Raw genomic sequence first — 25312 nt, 5'->3', positions numbered from 1 at the left:
CCACGCATGACCATTGAGTAACACATTGGATGTCTGTGGAATGAATTCCCCTGGGATGTGTCAAATTCAGAGTGAATCGTTTCTCACACTGAAATAAAAAAAAAATGGGATTTGGTTCCGGTTTCACTGGTCTGGTTTATTTTTCTTTTAAAATCATTACAGGGACAAGAGGTATGAATGAAAAAACAAGTCTTTATTACAAGCTTTGTCTCGCATACTTGTTAGTACAAAGGTGTCTTCACGGTTGTGTTCTTGTTGGACAGTGCAACGTCGCATTAAAATCGCACATTTGCAATGCATACTGTAAGTTCAGGTCAAAAGTTGAAAACACGCCCTTCTGCTACGTACTACATCCATCAGAAGGGGAGTGGGGGGAGCATGATTCCATCTTTATTTATTTTGTCCAGATAATCATGATTATGGAGAGAACAATTTCTAACCCTAAGACAGCTTGTGTGCCGGCACTGTAGTAATAATGTCCCTTTGTCTATCCCTAGTGGAGTTGGAAAAATCGACCACATCGATCGCGTAGAAACGTCACATTCCAGTCTGAGATTACAAAAACCATTCGAGATCACGTGGTTGAATAGTTATCGTTAAGACGCGTGACAATTCAGTCACTGCATCTTTTTCAAGTACCAAACATACATTCACCTATACTGTAACTACATCATTTGTATAAGTGACGACGGAAAAAGAAGAGCCGTTACCGTGTAGTGCGAAGAACAGAGCCTTCCAACGAACTCTAGTGTGTGTGTGTGTGTGTGTGTGAGACACTAAATTGATTAGCATTCACTTCCATAAATGAAGATTTCTGCAGAGGATGCAGAATAAAAAAATACATTGTTCATCAGTGGCTTTAAATACGAGAGAAATTAAAAAACAGAAAGAAAAAAAAACATTAAGCAAAAATATTTAAGGCGTCATTTGAATTCTATACAATCACAAAGAATTAATATTAGCCCTTTAGGGAGGAGGAGATGGAGCGGAGGCGTTAATGCATCATCTATTGACGACTTTCTATAAAGGCGTGAGCTTATGTGGTTTCACTTAGAGGGTCAGTCATTTAAATGTGAGGGGAAAAAAATTGACCAATGTGAATATAACTTAAACCAGAGGTTCTCAAAGTGGGGGCCAGGGGTCCCCAGCAAAATATGTTAATATAGTTTAAAAATCAGTTTAACCACTTTAACACTATATACATCGGCTATTTGAAAACAGAAGATGTACACGCTCACGACGCGTAGAGGTGCAACGTTGTCATGAGCTTGTAGATTTTCTATTTTCAACAAAATATTGACGAAAATGTGGGGGGAAAAGTCACAAAATATCTTCGGAAGGGGGTCTGCAGCCAAAGACATTAATACTCCTCTTGACATGAAAATGTATCGAGATAACGACATAAACGGATGCATTTCATTAAAAGTTGAGCCTCACAGAAGAATCGTCATCAATTCTCAGCATTAACAGGCCCCGCCCCCTTCACCTGCAGCCTGTCACAGCGTACCTCATTAACATGTCCAGCCCACATTACCATCTTCATTGGAAATTACTTTGAGGTCCGAATGGTTATTTATTTTGCTTTTTCTTTTTTTTCCATAGCCCTGATTTGAGTTCATTTTCAGATTGAGCCACATTTCATTTTAATAAATATAACTGAGAAATTATTCACTAAATATCACTAAATATTTCAACGGGTACGACGTTTAGCTTTGGGCACGTGTCAAACCACCAGTGGTGGAAAGTAACTACAGTACATGTACTCAAGTACATTACCGAAGTCAAATCGTCAGTTTATTAACCCATTAAGACCTGGAACGCATGTTTTTTTGATTTGAGCAAAACTTGGTGCCGCGCTATGAGCTTGTAGATCTGCTTTTTTTGAAAAATCAAGAAAATGTGTGCAAATGAATATATTTATATTCTTTTCAAGCAAACATTTTGTAACTCAAATCTTCGCTTCTGAGGGTCCCTGGAACAAAATATTTTGAGATGGGGGTCGGCGGCCAAATACATATCATTTTGGGGGTCCTTGACATGAAAAGGTTTGAGAACCACTGATATAGAAGCTTTAGAAGTAAGAATCGGCCTCAGGTCTTAATTAAAGAACTGGAGAGACGGGGAGACCCCATGTTCCCTAACCTTTTTTGTTTTAATAAAAAAATACCACAAGAGGAAATATTCTCTTCGATGAGCGGTATCGATCGTATTTGATTTGACATTTGCCCAAGCTACTGAATGTGGTACCCGTTGAAGCCAACTTATTTTGGTCACTGATTTGAATGAGAAAGATATAATGGAACCATTAGTTTGTTTTGATGCAAAAAACGAATTCTCTGATGGCATAAGATGATATTCCAACCTGTGCCCGATTTCTATGGATTCGTGTGTGTGTGTGTGTGTGTGTGTGTGTGTGTGTGTGTGTGTGTGTGTGTGTGTGTGTTTGTATCACTATACTTGCCAAATGTCCCCAGAAGTACTACAGAATTTAGGAAACATAACATTGTAAGGACCATTTTCCTAGTCCTCACAAAGGGGTTGTTAAAAAAAAGATGGTTTTAAGACCGGGAAAGCATCAATTGTGTAATTTTAAGATTGCTTTGGCTGTTCAAAAATGGCAGAAATACAAGCTCATAGTGCGGCACTGAGTGTCGTGCTACGAGCTTGTAGATCTTTAATTGTTTTAAAAAATGTTTTTAAAGCGAACATTTGTCAAATATTGTGTTCCAGGGACCCCCAGAAGCAAAGATTTGAGTTGTTGATTGAACGTTCGCTTTAAAAAAATACATATTCAAAGATTTGTGCAAATTTTCAAGATTTATAGCAGATCTACAAGCTCATACATAGCGCTATGAGCTTGTAGATCTGCTATTTTTGAATAGCCAAAGAAATCTAAAACCCTGACACGAGCTGCGTTCCCCAGATTGAATGGGTTAGAAAAAGGGGTTAGGGTGATTTATAATTAGTTGCGCACTGGTGTCCCACGCCGGTGTCCCCACAAGTAAAGTAATACAAACATACAACGTACGCGTGTGTGTGTGTGTGTGTGTTTTGAGTTTGCACTCCTGCGGTCAGATCAGGGACTTGAAGACTCTTTCCATCGTGGTGGGATCGTCAGACTAAGTTCTACTGAGAGGTGTTGACTGTGCGGAGGCTGTCGTGGCTCTCTGGGGGGGGCGCGGGCGTGGTGCGCTCCTCGTCTTCTGCTCTCAGAAGCGGGGCGACGTCGTCGTCGCGCTCGTCCCCGGATTCCTCCCGCCGGGCAGGCCATCAGTCGCGGTGGGCGTGGCCCTGGCCCCCCGCCGGCGTGATGCTGAACACGTGGATCTTGAGGTGGGAGGCGATCTGGAGGCACACGCCCGTGCAGTAGCGCGTGAGGTCCAGTAAAGAGAAGACCTGCAAGGAGAAGACGACGATTGAAGGATTAACCTATTAAGACAAGGTTAATTGTCCTTTTTTCAACCTTGTGTTCCTATTTTGGGCATGTCATCATAGACTATTTTTTCCTGTTTTTTCCCTAAAAAAATAGCAGATATACAAGCTCACAACCTCCATGTCTATCCGTGCTCCCTACGAGAAAACAAAATCACCCAGTTTAACCCTGTAAATCAGTGACGCAAAAGAAGTTGATTCTGATTTTGACAACACGTTGTGAGCTTGTAGACCGGCTAATTGTCAACGCACGACACCATCGTACAGGCAAGTACAAAACAGGGCTTACATATAAGTGGTCAGTGTGTACTATTGCAAGGGGAAGAAGAACATTGTGCAGTCTCACCATGGCTGTCCAGAGGACGATGTACTCATCAAAGTAGCTGTTGAAGTACTGGTTCAGGAAGAGGAGTCCGGGGCCGATGAAGGCTGTGTCTGGGAGGTACAACTCACTCCTGGTCATGTGGGCGATCTACGGGCCAGGGAGAATCATGAGGAACACGCAGTACGTCACCCATTCTCAACCCGTCAATAACACAGCAGTTCTCTCAAGCCTTTCTGGATCAGGCCCCCATTGAAAATTCCCGAAAAACACTCTGTATTTTCAGAGGGAATGAATGATCGATCAATCGATTGTTAGAATTAACGTAGTGTAGTATACTCTAAATTCCTATTAGTCGGTGTCACAATGAAAACTCATTTTTCAAGGTTTTAACTTTTTTTTTACCATATTAATATACATGATTTAATATTAAATTATATTATCATTAAAATCGTTGTGTTTTGCCAATTCTTTGGGGACCCACTTGCAATATCCTCACAGCCCACCACAGGTTGGGGAATATGTGCACTAAGATATTTCGAACAATCCTAAAGGATCAGCCCACCTAAGAAGGCATATCACATCTATTTCTATCTCACAAGGCGACTCGTTTTGTGAGCCAGTAGCCAGTCTACCCCGCGCTACGAGGTTGTGGATCTACTATTTTTGAAAAATCGTTATTTTTTTGCAAATCTTGAGATTTGAGTTACAAAAACGAACATTTGTAACTCAAATCTTTGCTTCTGGGGGATTCAACAGTTTTTTGAAAAACTTACGTCGCCATAATATCGGTGGTTCTTTTTTCCATGTCAAGGACCCCCAAAATGACATGTATTTGGCCGCGGACCCCCATCTAAAAATATATGTTCCAGGGACCCCCAGAAGCAAAGATTCAAGTTAAAAAAATTCGCTTGTATATTTGCTATTTTTTGAATAGCCAAAGTGTAAAATAATGCTTTTTTTTTTAGCTCAAATCAAAAAGTGACACAGATGCTTCTTCAGGTCTTAAAGGGTTAATTTGGGGGGTCCTTGTTTGGGGGGTCCTTGACATGAAAAGGTCTGAGAAGCACTGCTCCAGGCTCCGTATAGTCCGTACCACCAGCTTGTTGGAGATCTTGGAGATGACCATGCCGAAGGTGACGATGTACAGACAGGGGTGAGCCTCAAACAGCTGGCTGGAAGACTTCTTGAAGATGATGAAGGCCAGCGTGAGGATGAGCATGATGTGCAGACCAGGGGACAGCACACTGGTGTCCTGCATGTCGCGCAAAACACAGTCACATGTTATGAATGCCATTTAAAAATTATAATTGCCATTTTAACCGTAAGCCTAAAGCCGAAAAACAGCAGATCTATAAGCTCACAACGCGTCGCGCTGCGACACGTTGTGAGCTTATAGATCGGCTGTTTTTCGGTGCATGACACTGGCACGCAACTAATTATAAATTATGTTTAACTCTAATTCCAATCCCTAAAGTTAACCTCTAAGGCACCTAAATGTCTAATCCTGACCTGAATGTTTTTCTAATTGTAAACGTATCTCTAAAAAATGTTCTTTTAACTATAAAACAACCATTTGTCTTGTGAGGACCAGAAAAACAGTCTTCACAATGTAAATTTCGCGCACACACACACACACACACACACACACACACACACACACACACACACACACACACACACACACACACACAGTTCCCATATCGTTGCTGATCCCTTCTTGATCGTACTACAGCGTCACACAAAAGTAGCAAAAGTAGCAGATCCACAAGCTCGCTTTTTTTGAGCTTGCAGATCTGCTACTTTTGCCATTTTTGAATTATTAAAAGTAACAGTTTTGGACATATGAGGTTTCCACCCGACAGAGACGATATGGATCCAGAGATCCACATGATAATTTTTTCCCCCCATTACCATGGCGCTATGAGCTTGTGTTGTATATCTGCTATTTTTGGAAAGATCGTGAACATTTGTGCAAATCTTTGAATATATATTTTTTTAAAGCAAACATTTGTAAAATATTTTTGTTCCAGGGACCCTCAGAGGCAAAGATTTGAGTTACAAATGTTCGCTTTAAAAAATATATATTCTAAGATGTGCACACATTTTCAAGATTTTCCAAAAATAGCAGATTTACAAGCTCATAGCGCGGCACTCGGTGCAGCTCTATGAGCTTTGAGCTATATATATACAGTATGCTATATTCAGACAACGTGTTGTGATTTGCCACTATGAATCAAATTGAATTGAATTTAAAAGAGCCAATGTTTTTTGTGAGTTTCATACTTACAGCCACGGTGGACCCGTTCTTTCCCACGCCTCCGTTGAGGATGACATGGAAGTAGTTATAACAGGAGTACACGGCCCCGCCGATGATGCCCAGGATGGGGAAGACGTAGAGCGGCACGTCGACGACATGCAGCTGGGGACACATGACACACAGAGGACCAATCAGCAACCAGCTACCACCACTGGTCGTCATGGGAACAGCGGGAGGAGGAGGAGGAGCATTTATGAGCGGTAGGCGGGGCATGCCGGGCGAGCGCGATGGGACCACAAAGCCAAATTATGCGGGTGACATCATCAGCTTTTCTTTTTGCCAGATCTTGTCTAATAGATCACTGGTTCTCAACGTAGGGTCCGCGGACCGACCAGGGGTCTTTCTTTGAGGAGTTACGGGTCTGTAACTCAGAGAGTGTACAAATGGAACCAAATGGACCCTAAAGGGAGCTACATGCTAGAATCAAGTTCTTATGACTCAGAAGAAGAAAGTTCTTATTTGACTGCCAACCTAATAGTTCTGAGAGCTAGACTTCCCTCCCCCCTACACTCAGTAATCAGATCAAATTAATAACGACTGTGTAGCTTGCTCTGTGTCTCCAGACTATGGAGCATTGTGTACATCTAGCGTGGATATTTTACTGTCTGGATACCGGACATTTAGACATTTTGTTACGGAGGTAGGCTATGGAGATTTTGCTATTTCTGTTTGTGTTTATGCATGGTCACTAGAGGGGGATAGAGGTGTTTGTAAAAACGATATCTAGGATTTACGATTTTACGATATGTACCGATAAATCGGTACATAACTCGAACTGCGCTGAGTTGGCTCAAGTGAACCTCGAAACGTTCGGCATGGCAACTCGCTCGCTTTAGCTCGCTCGGCGGTGCCTCTCGTGGCTAAAGTTCGCTTGAAACGGCGCAGCCTCAGACGCAGTCCAACATTATATTAAAAAAATAAGTCTGCGGTTGACGGAAAAACAGTGATTCGATCACGAGAGGTTGGGGTCGGCAGTCCAATGCTGAGCAAGGCACGCCACCAGAGCAGTTACAAAGTTAGGGTTTTGGGCTGTATTAGAATGTGACGACGCCCCTACCGTCCCCTCTGGGGGCGAAGTCCTTGTTTTCTCGTTTTTGCATTCAGCCAATCGCAAGGCAGGTGCAGGGCGGGGCTTGGTAAAATCTCACTGGAGAAAAATATCACACGCTGGGTTGACCACAGAAAGAGGTTCTTATTGACGTCATTTTGTAGTTATAACCTAACCCCCAAAAGGAGAAAGTTCGGACCGTAGCGTGTAGCCCCCTTCACGAGTCCATTCGGTTCCATTCGGACCCTCTCAGAGTTACAGACCCGTACCCTTGGAGGTCCGCAGACCCAACCCTGAGAACCAGTGCACTAGATGACCTGTTGCCATGGCGTTTAGCTACCCCATAATATTTACCTTTTTTGTCATTTCCCTCCCGTGACGTTTAGTCAAGCCTCCACAGGCAGCACAGTGAAAGTGAAAACACAAGGTCTATTTAAACGGCTTGTAGGAGGAGAAACTACCAAATAGGGATTGGTAGAGATTTTAACCCATTAAGACCGGGAACGCATCTGTGTGTCGTTTTTAGATTTCTTAGGCTATTTTTGAAAAATCGTAAAAATGTGTGCAAATCTTTGAATATGTATATTTTTTAAAGCGAACCCTGTAACAACATATTTTGAGATGGGGGTCCGTGGCCAAATAAATATCTAAAAATGTTTTCTAAACAGTATGTTGCTATATCAGTTATATCACCAACTTTTCCATGTTTCCATGTCAAGGACCCCCATCTCACAATATGTTGTTCCAGGTACCACCAGAAGCACAGATTGGAGTTTCGCTTTAAAACACATATATTCAAAGATTTGCACAAATTGTCCACGATTTTTCAAAAAATAGCAGATCTACAAGCTCATAGCGTGGCACTCGGTGCCGCGCTATGAGCTTGTAGATCTGCTATTTTTTAATAGCCAAAGAAATCTTAAAAATGACACAGACGCTTTCCCGGTCTAAATGGTTTAAAGAAGGTGTAAGTGATATTGTTTGTTCAAATTGGTCTTAAATGGCTCTAGAGAGTGTTTGTTCAGTAACAGGGGTCTCTGTCTTTCCAGCTCTTCAGTAAAACGGAACATTTTCAGGTCAGGATTATCAATGTCATCCAAACAGGAGAGAGAACTCATACAGGATAAATATGTGAAATTGGAAGTGATAAAACAAAATAAATGTGCAGGCAAAATTGGAAACTGGAACGCTGTCAAAATTTAAGCTCTTTGTCCTGATTGGATAAAATTGGCAACCCACCTGAACATGTATTTTCTGTTTACTAAAGAGCTGGAAACCCCCTGTTACTGAACTGACACTCAGAAAATGGAGTGCTCTTCAACATAGAGCTTAAACTTTTTTTTAACAAAACAACTTTTGTTCTAACCTAAAAACATCACTCACAGCACCTTTAATACCATCGCTGTCGGGCAGAAACCTTGTATCTCCATATTTCGCCTTTTTATGGCTTTCCATAAATGCCCTATTTCACACTTAGTCGTATGAGTGCCGCGCAAAAAGTAGCTAATTAAAAAAGCTCACTGCGCGTCGCATGGTGACGCGTTGCGAGCTTGTAAATCGGCTATTTTATAAGATCTTCAGAAATGTTTGCCTATTATGACGGTATAATGGTTGAAAGTGGTTAAGTGTGTCTGTGGGTTTTATAAATATGTATCCAATGAAACGAGTTTGCGACTAAATAATAACTATATTGGATCCATTGTGAACACATGGTTCTTATTTCCACTTCCTGAAAAGTAAAGGTTTTTGGACGTACAAGGTTTCCACCCGACAGTGACGATATAACACAAGGGAGCACAGTCTTTAGTATGCCTGTGCTGTTAATGACGAGGGACATTGTGTAGTTGTGTGTCCATGGACGACCCGTGGAAATGCGTGTAATTCTACCGTAGTTTGCCAGAGCCCCACGCCGCCAAAGGCTGACATCAGATACATGCCCATGATGGCGAACTGCACCTCTGTGACGTCCACCCTGCGGTTAAAACAAACACACAAACGCTCCGTCTGTTACCATGCCTTGCACACACACAAACACATTGAAATCAATCCAAGCGTTTGATTTAGTCTTAACCCATTACGCATCTGTGTCACTTTAGATTTTTGGCTATTCAAAAATAGCAGATATACAAGCTCATAGAGTGCCGCGCTATGAGCTTGTAGATCTGCTATTTTTGAAAAATATTGAAAAACATTTTTTCGATTTTTTTCCAAAAACTGTTTAGAATTTTTTTAAAGAATCGCCTCAGGTCTTAATTGGTTAAAAAGAAAGAAAAGAAAGTGCTGCTTACAGGCCGAAGCGGAGCGTCCCGGACACATAGGTCTGCCAGTGGGCACAGAAGAACATGAACATCCCTATAAAACCACAGAAGAACATCCAGTCTGGGTAGTGTCCTATCCCACATGATATACACGTCCCCACCGCTACGAACACTGCAGGAGGACAGACACACAGAGAGAGACACCAACATTAGGCCTGTCACAATTATCACATGATCGCAATTATTTGAGATAATCGTGATCATTCTCGCATCTGTAAGAATTCCTCTGTTGAAAAATGGCCACACATTTTCAAAAAACAGCAATAATATAATAGGCAGTTATGCAGCCGATGTGTCTAGGCCTGCCACGATTACTACATAATCGTCTAATCGCAATTATTTGAGATAATTGCAATTATTGTTGCATAACCGTCATCATCGTTTCCATGTTGTAAAAATGTTCACACATTTGCAAATATAAAAAAATATATTTCTGCAATTTTTACCATGTTTAACACTATAAAATATGTCAATACTTTCTTTGTGTATTTAAGTTATTTGTCATATCTGCCGTGTGAAAGTTTTGATTATGAAGCCTAAAAGGCAAACAGAAATTACGTTTTTATTCATAATGTTTCAATGTTCAATGCCAAACGCACAATTAACTCAAATCTTTGCTTCCCGGAACAACATATTTTGATGGGGATCGGCAGCAGAAAACATATGATTTTGGGGGTCCTTGACAAGAAAAAGTTTGAGAACCACTAATATATAGCAACATTAGGATTTAGAAGACATTTGTAAAGATTTGCACACATTTTCATGTTTTTTCTAAAAATGTACACCCTGTGCCGCGCTATGAGCTTGTATATCTGCTGTTTTTCTAATAGCTAAGAAATCTTAAAATGACACAGATGCGTTCCCACCCGGTCTTAATATACACAGTATATAGTTTTATTATCAAATCCAAGTTTTTTCTGATTTGTTTCAGAATTTTGCACTTTTTGCCAAAATATGGGTCAAAACATCAGTAATGGCTCGGACCCAAAAATGTGGCTTCGTTTGGGCTTTAACCCATTAAGACCTGGAACGCATCTGTGTCACTTTAGATTTCTTTAGCTATTAAAAAATAGCAGATATACAAGCTCATAGCGCGGCACTCGGTGCCGCGCTATGAGCTTGTAGATCTGCTATTTTTGAAAAATCTTGAAAATGTTTTTTATTTTATTTTTTTTCAAAAAAACTGTTAGGATTTAGAAAACATTCTTAAGAATTGCCTCAGGTCTTAATGGGCTAGTATGAACTCCAAAGCTGATTGGTTGTTATTCTGTCTGTCTGTCTGTATGCATGTACTGTATGTCACTCAATATCTGACATACTGTACACATTATGGTGGTGAAAGGTCAAGGTGAAGAAGGTTAATTATGGCTCAACACTGTGGCACATTACTAGTTAACTAAAGTATTCATTGCATTTGACAGCTTGTCTAAAAGCAATCTCTCCTCCCTGCGTTAGGTTCACTAGAAGGTGTAAGATAGTTATGTAAACTGGCATATACGTTTCTAATTCCTTTCACAGCTTGCCACTGCTCCCAGTGAGGAGCCCCCACTGGGAAGACGCGGTGCCTCTGTCCTACTCCTCCCTGCCCGCCCCCCCCTGCCCTTAGCAGAATGTGCAGTGATAAAGATCTCCCTTCCCGCCCTGGCTTCCCCCTCCCCCCGAACACAGCCATCGGCCTATAGGCTGTATGCACAGCAGCCATATTGGGAATGAATTGGGCCCCTGCCTTACTTCCTTTACAGGTGTTACCAATAATACTAATTAAGGCTCTGTTCCATTTAGTGTGGCATAGTGGTTGTCTTATTTTCAAGGACCCCCATAACTCTGAGAGTGTACAAATGGAACCAAATGGACCCTTACGGGTCCATTTGGTTCCATTTGTACACTCTCAGAGTTACACACCCACCATAAGGGGCCATTTGGGAACCAAAATGGAGTGTTTCTAGTGAGCCAACATGCACGATATCAGCACCCCGACCAGAATGGAACAGAGCCTTCATTAGTATCATTGGTAACACCTGTGAAGGAAGTAAGAAGAGGCCCAATTTCTTTCCAATATGGCTGCTGTGCATAGAGCCTATTGTGTTCATGAGGACGCTCAACCAAGACAGATGCACCACGGTGGTGGATCTGCTAGACCTCCTAGACCAGTGTTAGGCGACACAAAAAGATACGTATGTGTACAAATGGACATTCTTCTAGTTACAGAGTGTACAAGAATGTACACATTTGTACACTCAGTTACGGGGGTCCATGACCTAAATTTGCACATCAAACTGGGGTTTCTTGAATTTAAAAAGTTTGAGAACCCCTGGCCTATAATGTCCACATTTCCAGTTCTTAAATTAACCATTTATTAAGTTCTGGCCCACCATCCTAATGACTTAGAAAAAACTGTCCCGACGTCAAACGTACTTGCCGACCCCTGTCCTAAACTCTGTGGTGTTGAGCAGGTACTTGACCACCTGTACCACCCGTACACCCCAAATGGCATAGAGGTTTCCTAGCTCATAACTACCGAATGTACGCAGAGCTGTTGACAGTATACTGTGGATGCAGCGTTACTAGACCGCCCATTAACCATCTTCTGACCCATATTTTGTCCAAAGTGCAAAATGCAAAATGTTCTAATCAATTTGAAAAACACAAATAACTTTTTAATAGATAAAAATTAAACACAAACTGAATTGTATTCATTTAGACCTGAGGCCGATTGTAAAAGCGCCTTCCAAATCCTGTTTTCTGAAAAACTTTTAATCGAAAATGTAAAAAAAAAAAAAAGCATGTTGCTATATACTGTATATAGCAACAACTACACACAGAGGTGTTCCCGGCTAGAAGGGTATAACGTATAGGTGTTCCAGGTCTAAATGGGTTAAGAAAGTATACTGTATACCGTATATACTGTACATTTTTGTATTTATCATCTACAAGCTCACAATGCGTCGCAACGCTATGCATTGTGAGCTTGAAGATTGGCTATTTTTTTACATTTTTAGAAAACGTTGGGCTATAATGACATGCCCAAACTAGGTACAGTATGCCAGGTTGAACGTGGTTAGAAATCTGGACACGTCGGCTGTATAATGGCCGACACTGATGTCGTCAGAAAAGTCATATAATGAGACGATATATATCGACCAAAGCAATATTATGGCTCCGGCTGTAGTTTTTAGGTTTGGTGGTTTAGTGTCGTATGGGACGTTTGGGGTTCTAGAAGCACCTGTAGAGACGGCATCACAGCCGTGGTCAAACAGCTCGCCCAGAGCAGAACTGGTGTTGGTCCGCCTCGCCTGCTTCCCATCGATGGCGTCCAGAGACTGGTAGATGAACAGACCCAACGCACTGAGAATGAACGCCCATGCTGGAGCCTGGAGAGAGAGAGAGAGAGAGAGACAGACAGGGATGTGAATGTTAATCCATGAAGACCGGCAACGCATTTTAGAGTTTAGCTCAGGGGTCTTCAACAGGGGGTCCGGGACCCCTAGGGGGTCCTCAGAGGTACTACAGGGGGTCCACCAAATCTTTGTGTGACATGATTTTTTTTTTGAACCACTTGAACCCTAGCATCCCTTTTCTGAGGAGAACTTCAGCCAAAAATAGCAGATCTACAAGCTCACAACGCCTCGCAGCGCGAGGCGTTGTGAGCTTGTAGATCGGCTATTTTTGGCAGAGAGCTATCGGTGTAGAGGGAAAAAAGAGCAGACCACGTAAACAAAAAAAGTTGAATCTGAAACACAATTTTATACAATATAGAGTAGGGGGTCCCTGCTTCATCGCTCTCTCAGCTAGGGGGTCCTTGGGCTGAAAACATTGAAGACCCCTGGTTTAGCTACAGTATAACCATTATTTCATACTTTTGGACTATTCAAAAATAGCAGATATACAGGCCTGGGCCGTAGCGTGACGGTCCAGGCACCCTAGGCTGCAATGCCAGCCTGACAAGTGTGTCACGTAAAAAAAACTGTTAGGATTTAGAAGACATTTGTAGAATCCCCAGAAGCAAATATTTGAGTCAGAAATGTTCGCTTTAAGTTTTTTCACAAATTTTCACGATTTTTCAAAAAGTAAAGAAGCACGGCACTTAGTGCCGTGCTATGAGCTTGTATATCTGCTATTTTGTAATAGCCAAAGTATAAAATAATGGTTATATCTAAAATGAGTTGACACAGAGATGCGTTCCCGGATTGAATGGGTTAATCCTCAAGCGTCGGTGAGGTAACACATGGCTTGCATAAGAAGCATCTTTACCCTAAATGAAGATTAGATTAGATTGAACCTTTATACAGCCGAAATGCTGTTTAGGAATCTACGATGAAAACATTTGACATTGTGACATTAGATAGATATTAGATTAGATATCAGGATTTACCCAAATTCACCAGTTACTCTCACACAGACACACTATTTCTGGAGTGTTTTGCAAGCCAACAATAAAAGAAAAACAGTAATAAAGTTGATGTGCGGTACAGGACAGCTGACACACTACAGCAGGTGCGGACTCAAGAGTTCTATTTAAGTCATACTCACCATACCCACAGCACCCCCACCCCCTACATAAACTAAACTCTGTTGTACTACTGACTAATGGGTGAGCCGTTATACCATTACAATGTACCGTCTATCCCAGTGATTCTCAAACATTTTCATGTCAAATACCTGTATACCTGATATGTACATAGATATAGGCCACAGACCCGCCCCCATCTAAAAAATAGTTATGCCAGGGACCCCCTTAAGACCTGAGGCGATTCATAAAAAACCTAAACAAAAATAATAAAAAAAAAAAAAAAAGTTTCAAGATTTTTCAAAAATAGCAGATCTACAAGCTCGTCGCGCGGCACTCGGTGCCGCGCTATGAGCTTGTATATCTGCTATTTTTGAATAGCCAAAGAAATCTAAAGTGACACAGATGCGTTCCAGGTCTTAATGGGTTAACCCATTCAACTCAATCAATTTGTGATACTATAAAATAGCCTTATGAACACTTTGATCCCTTAATTCTTTTGAGCAGTTTGTTAGCAGTATGTACACAGTTCATGAAAACTCAAAATAATGAAGGGATCAAAGTGTTCCCTACATTTCTTTGAGCAGTATATGTAGTTGACCAGAGTCCCAAAGGGTTCAATATCAACGCTCCTTTTTTCCCTCTACACCAAATCTCTTCGCTGAAAACAACCAAGTTCACAAGTTGTGAGCTTATAGAGCTGCTATTTTCACCAAATATTGGCCTCAGAATATGGACGCTAGGCAGTGTTGATTTCTTCGACTAAAACTACGACGAAAAATGTTCGTCGACTACCTTTTTTCACTGACGAACACTAAATAAAAACTAAGCTATGATGAATAAAACTAAGACTAAATATATTGTCAACAAATAAAAAAAAGTGGGACTAGTGGAGAAGAGATCCAGCAGAACTAAAAGACAAGTCATTTTGTGTTTGGTTGCGCTCGGGTGTTGAACTCTGAAAATAGCAGATCTACAAGCTCACAACGCGTCGCGTTGCGACGCGTTGTGAGCTTGTAGATCGGCTAGCTTGTAGCTTGTAGATCGGCTATTTTCAGCACGCAACAGAGTGTAAATTCAGACATTACGACGCCATCAAGGCACCGCCAAAATCCATTTTAGTCGGCTAAATCAACTGTAAATTTAGTCGACTATAATCTCATGATATTTAGTCGACTAAAACTAGACACAAACTAAAACCTTAACAGCAACTAAATCAGCTATCAACACTGACGCTAAGGTGCATGTGGTTACTGTGTGTGTGTGTGTGTGTTCGTGTGTGTGTGTGTGTGTGTGTGTGTGTGTGTGTGTGTGTGTGTGTGTGTGTGTGTGTGTGTGTGTGTGTGTGTGTGTGTGTGTGTGTGTGTGTGTGTGTGTGTGTGTGTGTGTACGTGTCATAAGGTTATGCTGGTGTTTCCACACCAGCCCGGTTAGGGTTGTGATGTGAACCAGGCTGAACCATGCTGGTCAAGCCTGGAATGTGCACTAGGCAAAATTCCAGCTGACCCACTGGCCAGTTCCTCCTTCTGGCCCCAGTGGGGGTTGGGGGTCATCTGAAGACACAATCAGCCAACACTGTGTGTGTGTGTGTGTGTGTGTGTGTGTGTGTGTGTGTGTGTGTGTGTGTGTGTGTGTGTGTGTGTGTGTGTGTGTGTGTGTGTGTGTGTGTAAGAGAGAGAAGGAAATGAAACTCATGCTGTCTTGACTCTTCAGAATTGCAGCCGGTCTTATCAAACCCCCCCCCCCCCCACCCCCGTCTTTAATAGCCTAAGCCTACTATCAGAGTCCAGTGGTTCTGTCTTTTATCTGCTAACTAATCAATATGTTATCTTAGATGGTACTATTGGTCAAACCCTGAACTCTACATGGGTTCATTTACAACATACCACTATTAGTGAACTGCTTGCTTGCAAAAGGGCATGAGGGGGACTTTCACCCACTTACAAGCACAGCTCACCAAGGAGGGTGTGATTGGGCAATGCGTGCGGTTCCATCGGTCAGTAATACGACTACAATGGAAATGCCAGTGGATGGGTATATAGATAGATAGAGCAGTGGCATTTTTTTTTACGCCCGTCCTAGACTTTGTGTCAGTAGCAAGGTCCTCGTCTGCCTATAGGTATGGCTGGACAAAGGTATAATCTGATAACGTGCGCGCACATGCACACGCACGCGCGCACACACACACACACACACACACACACACACACACACACACACACACACACACACACACACACACACACACACACACACACACACACACACACACACACACACACACACACACACACACACACACACAGCCTTCTTCTCATTCAACTACACACATTGCCTTCTTCTCATTCAACTAATGCACGCTGTAAGTGGATCATAGGTCACCTGTCACTTAAGTTGTTTGTCCCATGTGTTGCTGTTTTAATTACAGTAACAAGTGTTTACATCTATGTACATATGAGCAACATGAGTCCAAAACACTCACCTAAACGTATAGAATGGTATAATATCATAATAGGTAACAGTAAGAGTGGGCACCTAATATATTTTACTTTCTGGTGTTTAATGCCACATGTTGCGTTCCTATTTAACAAGACAAAACCCTCCCATTTCTTAGATATATGGTTCACGAGTTATAGCTAGCAACAATGTTGCTCACTAAGATGGTTAACCTATGTTTACTACAGGCGCTTGTAAAACAGTGACTGGTAAACAAGTCAACAAGTGGAGGCTTTTTAACAGTGGTGGAAACTTGTGTAATGGGACATTCTGTATAATGAGTACTTTTATTTTCAGTACTTCAGTGTATTTCAATGTGAATACTTTTGTACTTTTACTCAAGTCAATTTTGAGTACCGGACTTCTATTTGTAACAGTAGTATATCTATAATGTGGTATTATTGGTACTTTTACTTGAGTACAAAATGTGAGTACTTCTTCCACCAAAGTCTACTGTTAGCTGTCTGTCAACAAGCATGACGTCACCACAGACACTCATATGACATGATGATCAGCTACTATGTATCAAAGCTGTCATTGTGGAGGAATCATAGACACACCAAGGAACTGGAGACAGGAAACAATGTCGCAACCAGTGGAGGAAAAAGTACTCACATGTTTTACTTAAGTAAAAGTATATCAATACTGCAATGTAGAAACACTCTGTTTCAAGTAAAAGTCTGGAATTCAAACTGTACTTGAGTAAAAGTACAAAAGTATTGGTATCAAAATGTACTTTAAGTACCATAAGTAAAAGTAGTCATTATAAAGAATGTCCCATTTAACAAGTGTTCAAAATAAAATCTACAAAGTAACTAGTAAGTCAAGTTTTCAAATAATTGTAGTGGAGTAAAAGTACAATATTTGCCTCTGAGATGTAGTGGAGTAGACGTAAAAGTATTGAACACTGTAAACACTCATGTAAAGAATACCTCAAAATTGTACTCAAGTACAGCACTTGAGTACATGTACCGAGTTACTTTTAGATCACTGCTGAATTGTGTCGTAAAGGACGGGCGGTGTCGCTCGCCGATCTTATACAAGCCGTGATCTTGTAGAGCCGATCTGCAAGATCACAACGTTAGCTATAGCGACAGCAACAAGTCGAGTATATTAGCCCTGTGATCAGGCTACTCCGAGTACTTCTACTCACCTCCTCCTTGGCGCTGGGGCAGTAGATCACCAGCACCACGGTGGTCAGGATGTTGACCACCAGCCCTATGATGGTCAGGGTGTTGGGGGCCACCCAGACGGGGACCTGCTGGACCAGCCAGTTCCAGTAGATCTGACACGGGGGCTCGAACAGCGAGCGCCCCTCCGCGCTGTACTTGTGCTCCTCCAGCCGCTTGAGCTGAGCGGCTGACAGCGGCTCTGGCCACATTGTAGCCGTTCCTCTAACCACCCGCTACACTGTAACCGTTTACCCACCGCCTCCACAACAACAAAAACAAAACAAAACAAAGTATAATAAGCTACGATCCCCCGGAGATCTAAAGCCTCCCCCTGGATCTGTAGTGGATCCCTGGGATCTCCCCTTTGGATCTAAGTGCTTATTGTGTCCGACCTCGATCCGGGCGATCAGTGGACATTTAGAGGAGAAAAGCGGCGGTTCTCTCGACCTCCATGTCCGCACGGAGTGAGTTGTCGATTTATTATTCCTCCTTCCTGCCTTCCTTTCCTTTCTGATCGAGTCGCGTTGGGTTGTTTCTCTGTGAGGCAGGAAACGAAACGTGAGGTCCGGAAGGGAATACTCTGCCCGTCTTTTGTCCCGGGAAATTCGAAATATATTAAGCGTGTTGCCTATAATGCTATGGTATGGAACTGATCGACACACGTGTTGGGGTACAGTAGTGTAGCCATGTGCTTTAACAACAACATTTAAACCTCTACAACCACAGAAAACTAGTGCTAGGCTAGCTAGGGCCTACTACTACAATGTACAATGTAGGCATTTAGCAGAGCTCTTAGTCTTTGAACAACCCATTTAGACCAGGAAAGTATCTGTGTCATTTTTAGATTTCTTGGGCTATTCAAAAATAGCAGATACAAGCTCATAGAGTGCCACGCTACGAGCTTGTAGATCTGCTATGTTTGAAAAATCGTGAAAATGTGTGCAAATCTTTGAATATATATATTTTCTTTTTTCAAGCGAACATTGGTAAAATATTGTTGTTCCAGGGACCTCCAGAAGCTCAAGATTTGAGTTAAAAATGTTGTTTCCAAAAAAATGTGTGCATTCAAAGATTTTCACAAAATGTTCAAGATTTTTCAAAAAATAGCAGATCTACAAACTCGTAGCGCGGCACTTGGTGCAGCGCTATGAGCTTGTAGATCTGCTACTTTTGAATAGCCCAAAGTATAAAATAATGGTCGTAGCTAAAAATCTAAAATGTATGAGCGATTTACTGTAAGCAAGGACAACACAAGGTAATACATCAAATGCATAGAAATAGTAATCTAGGATCATAGGAAAACCAAGAACCTATCATCAGTCTTAACATTAGAATATAAAAAAAAATCAATAATCTTAATCTGCACATTGAAACTATTCACACCATAGGATGCCAGGTTAACAATGATGTGCATGTTGTTTGCTATCGTTATTTGCTCATGAAACTGTACTATTGACAGTGGATTTTTGCTGTGTAGCCAAATGTTCTTTATTTCTTTCCTATTATTGCTCAATAACATTCCATTGTTGTCATAGGCTATTTTCCCTTCTGAATTTGTCTCTCTGACATACAGTGTGATAACATCTATACTTTATATTGACTTTATATATTGTAAACAAGCATAATAGGGCTAGTTGCTGTTGAACAATTATGGTAAAACTGGGATTTAGACATAAATAAGAATCGCAATTTCGCAAACACAAATTGTACAAGTGTTTTATTCCATGATGGGTCATACTTACAAAGGTAAAAGCATGCACACGTGAATAATCAGTTTATTTGAGCCTCAAGTCTCAAGAAATGTCATGCACAATGTGAAGACTGATGGTAAAGCCTCCAAATCATGGATTATTTATTTATCATGTCATGAAAACCTTTTATTTCCCCCCAAGAAAAGAAATGAAATCAACAAATATGTCAGTGACTCGTAGGCAAATCAATACATTCAGTTATCCAAAATCGTCAGTCCAATCCTTTAACCACATGAACCCTAGCGATTCTATTTCTGGGAGTAAACATTTGGCAAAAATAGCCGATCTACAAGCTCACAACGCAATGCATCTCGGCGCGTTGTGAGCCTGTAGATCGGCTATTTTTGGCGAAGATATTTGGTGTAGAGGGGAAAAAAGCAAGGGGCTTAGTTTGGACCCCTGGGGGGACTCTGGTCAATGAAGTATACAGGGTTCAAGTGGTTCATTCTTCCTGCCATAGCACATTTCAAAGTTATGTTTATTATATTGCATAACATCATACAGTCATCAAACATTTAAAGACGTTTCCGCTCTCCTTTCAGACAAATATATTACCTCCAACAAGCACGCTCAACCAAGGCTAAACTGTCAGTACTGTGGGTAAGTGTTGCGGTGACCTATACATGAATTATACATACGTTCGTTTGTATTATTTTATTTTTGTACACACAGTATTTCTAGCCAAAGCAATGCCTACAAGCATCTGAGTCTGTCAAATACCACATGGTAACAAATCTGAACGTGAACCGGCTGTTCTATAGCAACAAGAACAAGCCCCAAACCTGAACACAGCAAGCCACAGCACAGAGCAGTATACTCTCCCACACCCAAACACACACACACACACACACACACACACACACACACACACACACACACACACACACACACACACACACACACACACACACACACACACACACACACACACACACACACTCTTCCATGTTTTCCTCTGTCTGTCCATCCATCCATCCATCTGTCTATAATAGAAAGAGAACGTGACGTCACACCATTGAAAGTAATAGCTGAAAACCTCACAAGATGGCGCCACCTGTCCATTGAACTCAATGAACATAATGGGCAAGGCGGTTGCTAGTTCTAAATGGGGCCTGTCACGATCATTACATTTTATTTGAAGATGTATTGTCATATACATAATTGTCAATTAATGATTTAATTGTGTTTTTGCCATTGAACATCAGAAGATAAATAAACATTACATCTCTGTTTGCCTTTTAGACTTTGCAAGCAAAACCTGCACAGGGCAGAAATGACTAATATAACTAATATACAAAGAAATGACTGACAATGACCGGTACCAATAATCAAAATAAATAATGTACTACAGCCAAAACAGGCCTGCCGCCATATTTAATAATGGTATGCTTATGGTATGGTATGCGAAAAAAAGAAATACTGTAGGGTAAATAGTCGATTTACAAGCTCACAATGTGTCGCATCACAACACGTAAGCTTGTAGATCTGCTATTTCCGCTCTTTTTGGAAACGATTGTAAATGTATGAACTTCTTTTCAACAGATGAATTTATACAGATGAATGGAAACGATTCTCAAGTGATTATGTAATGATAGTGACACCCATCCATCCATCCATCCATCCATCCATCCATCCTCCACCGCCCTCTGACCCCAGGTAGGTGGGTAGTTAGGTAGGTAGGTAGGTGGGTAGGTAGCTCTGAGTTGGAGGCAGGCAGTGATTTGTTGGGTTGGTTTTTACTTGTCCAGCTCGCAGCAGGCCTTGGCTTCGTTCATGTACTTATCAATGAGCTGCATGGGTACGCCTCGCTGCAACAGCTCGTAGAAGGTGAAGCCACCTGGGGGACAGGGCAGAGGACACACACTCTCACAATGCTGTCTGGCTCTGGGGGGGACATGGGCGCATGCAGTCCGCGTTCGTTTTGTAAACGAAACGGAGGGGAGGACGGGGACGTTTTCGTAACAACTTCCTAAGCCCTATACGGTATACCAGTGGTGTAAAGTGTACATTTACTCAAGTACTGTACTTGAGTACAATTTTGAGGTACCTTTACTTTACTGGAGTATTTCCAATTTCCAATACTTTTGAAATTTTTAGTTACTAGCTACTTAGATTTTGATTATTATTACAAAACATATACATTAACCACTTCAGCCCTATATATATATTTCGGCCATTTGAAAATAGCAGATCTACAAGCTCACAATGTGTCGTATCGCGACGCATTGTGTGCTTGTAGATCTGTTATTTTCAAATGATCTTTAGGCTTTTGAAAACTTGAGATGGGACATTCTGCATGAGGAGTACTTATACTTTTTACTTTTTAAGTGCATTTTGATGCCAATACGTTTGTACTTTTACTCAAGCACATCTTGAATTCCAGACTTTTACTTGCAACAGATTATTTCTATATTGCAGTATTGATACTTTTACTTAAGCAAAACATTCAAGTACCTTTTCCTGGAACCGCAGTGGTGGAAAAGTTTTCCACCACTGCGGTATACTCCTTTTGTACGACAAAAAAGTGAAAATAGCCGGCCAACCAGCTCACAAAGAGTGCCATCATCACACACTGTGAGCTTGTAGATATGCTATTTTCACATTGAAATATCTTGACAACCAGGGTTGACGCCAGGGTTAATGTATAGTTAACAGGTTTTTAATTAACTTGTTGATATTATATTAACCATATCAGACAGTCTACATTTCCTAGAAGGAAATGCATGCGTTTAATTCAGTCGGACCAGAAGGAGCGATGAAACATACATCCCCACCGGATATAAAAATGATTGAGCAGAGGGGGGATATCAAAAGCAGATGACAGTATAGTAAAGTGACAATGTAGGACTTTTAAAGGATCTACACCATGAATTAAAAAAAAATAATAATATTTAATATCTCATTGTTTATTTCCTCAAAAGTTTTTCAAAAGGTTTGAGCCTAAATCAAGCCTCAGATATACTCATTCCAACTAACTTGTCTCTGGCTTATAAAGCACTTTCACCTGCAATACCACATTGTCCTGTTTGGCACAGGGCGCTATTGAGCCAGTTTGTATGCATGTTATCTCCTGGTTCTGTGTGGAAAAAGTTAAAAAACAAAAAAAAACAAAAAAAAATATGTTTTTGGTTGGAACTGAAAAACGGGAGGTATTGCACCCTGACGTGACGTCACATCAGGGTGCAAATCAGTTTGGCATGTTGAGACCAATTTACAGAAAACCCCAGTTTTGCTGTGAAAGCCTGAGTGTTCAAACTGGGGTATTTTTAGGGATAGAAGAGAGTTACGCTAGGGGAGACCAAAAACACACAAAAAAGAAGAAAAAGTTAAAATTCATGGTGTAGTCCCTTTAAGACCTTTTTAATACCTAGAAAAAGAAAGAAAATAAATGAAATGAAAAAAGACCATCACTGCATCAAAAGTAATCAACAAACTATACTATAAAAACTGGTCAAACATTGGCCAAATTGTCAAATAATATAAGAAAGAGGCAAACATTGAAAATAGCTGATCGGCTATTTTCACAAAATGTTTTCTGTGGAACCGAGTAAAACTAAATGTAATACAATTCCATGTGCTTGTCAGTTCACATTTGATTATTTTGGGGGGGTCCCCAGTTGAAACACGATTATTTTGGGGGGTTGTGACCTGAAAAAGTTGAGAACCAGTAGTGGAAAGTACCTTTACTCAAGTACAGTTTTGAGGTACATTTACTTTACTTGGATATTTCTGTTTTTTTTTATACTTCTACCCCACTACATCTCAGAGGTAAATAGTGTACGTTTTACTCCACTACAGATTTAGATGAACACGAAACTTACATTAACCACTAAAGCCCTATTATATACTTCAGCTATTCAAAAGGCCATTTGAAAATAGCTGATCTCCAAGCTCACAACACGTCGCGATTGTACGCGTTGTGACGTTGTAGATCAAATTCTTTTAAGATATGCTACTTTTTCTTTGGTAGGGAAAGTATATTTTGATGCCAATATTTCTTTACATTTATTCAAGTCAAATTATGAATAGAGGCCTTTTACTTGTAACAGAATATTTCATATTGTGGTATTGATACTTTTTACTTAGTAAAAATAAATCTGAGTACTTCCACAACTGGAGAAGACACCATGGTCAAGTACACAGCTGCAACAAACTTACTTTCACTATACATTAATAGACCTTTTTCATAGAAGCCATATTGTCATAAATAGTTCAGTGCAATGTTACTTCCTTCACAGGTTACACCACAGGTAATTACACAGGTAATAGGCTCTATTCACAGCAGCCATATTATGAAGACATTCACAGGTGTTACCGATGATACTAATGAAGGCTCTGTTCCATTTAGTGTAGCACAGTGGTTTCCACGACCCCCACAACTCTGAGAGTGTACAAATGGAACCAAATGGACCGTTACGGGTCCATTTGGTTCCATTTGTACACTCTCAGAGTTACACACCTGCTGTAAGGGGCCATTTGGAAGCCCATGAGGGTCCCTGGACCCCAACTGTAGACCCACTGTTGTAGCAGAGTGTTTCCAGTGGGCCAACATGCACAGTATCAGCACCCTGACTCTGTTTGACCAGAATGGAACAGAGCCTTCATTAGTATCATTGGTAACACCTGTGAATGTCTTCATAATATGGCTGCTGTGAATAGAGCCTATTAGGTCAAACAGAGCTCGCTGGAAAGACTCTGCAACACTACTGGGAACTTCTGGGAACTCAGATGAGTTCCCAGAAGTTCTCGCATAAAAACGGGAAGGGCGATTGCTACACTAAATGGAACAGAGCCATAAGTAAGTAGTATCATTGGTAAGACATGTGAAGGAAGTAACATTGCACAACTATTCATGTTAACATGGCTGCCTTTGAAAACATCAATTATTTAGTTAATCTGATTAATTTAGACCAGGGGTCTTCAACAGAGGGTCCGGGACCCCTAGGGGGTCCTCAGAGTTACTACACCACTTGAACCCTAGCGTCCCGATTCTGAGGTGAACTTTTGAAAGAGGTATAGGTGTAGAGGGAAAAAGAGCAGACTTAATCTTAAAGGTTAATCTGAAACACAATTTGATACAATATAGAGGGGGTCCTTGCTTCATCTCTCTCTCAGCTAAGGGGTCCTTGGCCTGAAAAGGTTGAAGACCCCTGATTTAGACCATAACATTGTCAAATGAAGTAGTAAAGTATTAAATGATGATAGATGCTCACCACAAGTCATCTAAACCTAAATAGATCAGTCACTTTTCAATTTCTAACAGAACAAAAACAAGACCCTTTAAATTAAGAAGAGATTTAAATAGCACATATTAGACATGTGTACTGCACTTGATACATCACTGAATGCAATTATTCTATTACTAAAAGTTAATTTGATTAATTGTCTCGCAACAATTAATCATTTCAGCCCACGTCAAGGCAAACAGAATGTGAAAGTCAACGGGCTAATGTGGTCAGCAGCGGCAGCAGGAAACCAGCAGGTCGTCAGCAGAATGCATACACGATGCACAGGTAAGCTGCTCAGCTTGCAAACACCCTGAACACTCATACAGGTGTTTTCACTTACCGGTACTCTTCTTTACAGTATTTCAACTTTTTGTGTTTTTTTTTGTAAATGAATGCCCTGTTGTCATCATACAAGAGTGTTGCACAAAAGTAGCAAATCCATTGGAACACAGGTTATTTTTTTTTAGGTTTGGACATTCAAGGTTTCTCTGGTATCTTGCTGATTATAACTCTAGGCAGGTTGAAGCTGGGTGGAGCTAAGCTGACGTTTTCATGATGTCACAAAAATCTTTAATGGGCCAAAAAGTATATTATAACAACGTCAAGTGGCCTGCTCTTAAGAGATGCTGACACTTGTGAGGGAGCTGTCAATCAAACCTAGTTTGTGCCCAACTGCCCGCCCACAGAGCCCTGAGAAGAGGATGTAATCATGCTAGAG

The 25312-nt window shown here is 41.1% G+C and overlaps 2 protein-coding genes across 11 annotated transcripts in view; both read right to left on the bottom strand.

Annotated features, from left to right (window-relative positions):
• Positions 1–172: 172 nt before the first annotated feature.
• On the bottom strand, positions 173–18142 carry chpt1 (choline phosphotransferase 1). Its single transcript, XM_084049426.1, has 8 exons — positions 17597–18142; positions 12664–12811; positions 9411–9552; positions 9010–9094; positions 6045–6176; positions 4851–5009; positions 3779–3904; positions 173–3396 (listed from the first exon to the last, which is right to left on the bottom strand). Exons 1-8 carry the CDS (start codon positions 17822–17824, stop codon positions 3271–3273), a joined length of 1146 nt encoding a protein of 381 aa, XP_083905552.1. The 5' UTR covers positions 17825–18142; the 3' UTR covers positions 173–3270.
• A 1175-nt stretch (positions 18143–19317) lies between these two features.
• mybpc1 (myosin binding protein C1) overlaps positions 19318–25312 on the bottom strand; it is a 65072-nt gene continuing 59077 nt past the window's right edge. For all 10 annotated transcript variants that reach the window (XM_084049410.1, XM_084049411.1, XM_084049405.1 and 7 more), the window contains one exon: positions 19318–21203. Coding sequence is in view for 8 of the 10 variants with exons in the window: in XM_084049405.1 (XP_083905531.1) it covers positions 21103–21203 (101 nt within the window). In the remaining 2 variants the exon portion in view is untranslated. The remainder of the gene's footprint in view (positions 21204–25312) is intronic.

This window comes from Gymnoscopelus microlampas, assembly GCF_963454915.1.
Source record: "Gymnoscopelus microlampas genome assembly, chromosome: 23".
In the NCBI taxonomy this organism is placed as follows: domain Eukaryota; kingdom Metazoa; phylum Chordata; class Actinopteri; order Myctophiformes; family Myctophidae; genus Gymnoscopelus; species Gymnoscopelus microlampas.
Note: the sequence above shows the minus strand (reverse complement) of the source record. Positions and strands in the feature narration are given on the sequence as shown.

Coding starts and splice junctions, on each gene's coding strand:
- chpt1 (XM_084049426.1), bottom strand. CDS start 17,824: ATGTGGCCAGAGCCGCTGTCAGCCGCTCAGCTCAAGCGGCTGGAGGAG. Junction 9,553..12,663: donor CTGTGATGCCGTCTCTACAG/GTGCTTCTAGAA, acceptor GTCCTCCTGCAG/TGTTCGTAGCGGTGGGGACG. Junction 3,397..3,778: donor TCGTCCTCTGGACAGCCATG/GTGAGACTGCAC, acceptor TTCTCCTTGCAG/GTCTTCTCTTTACTGGACCT.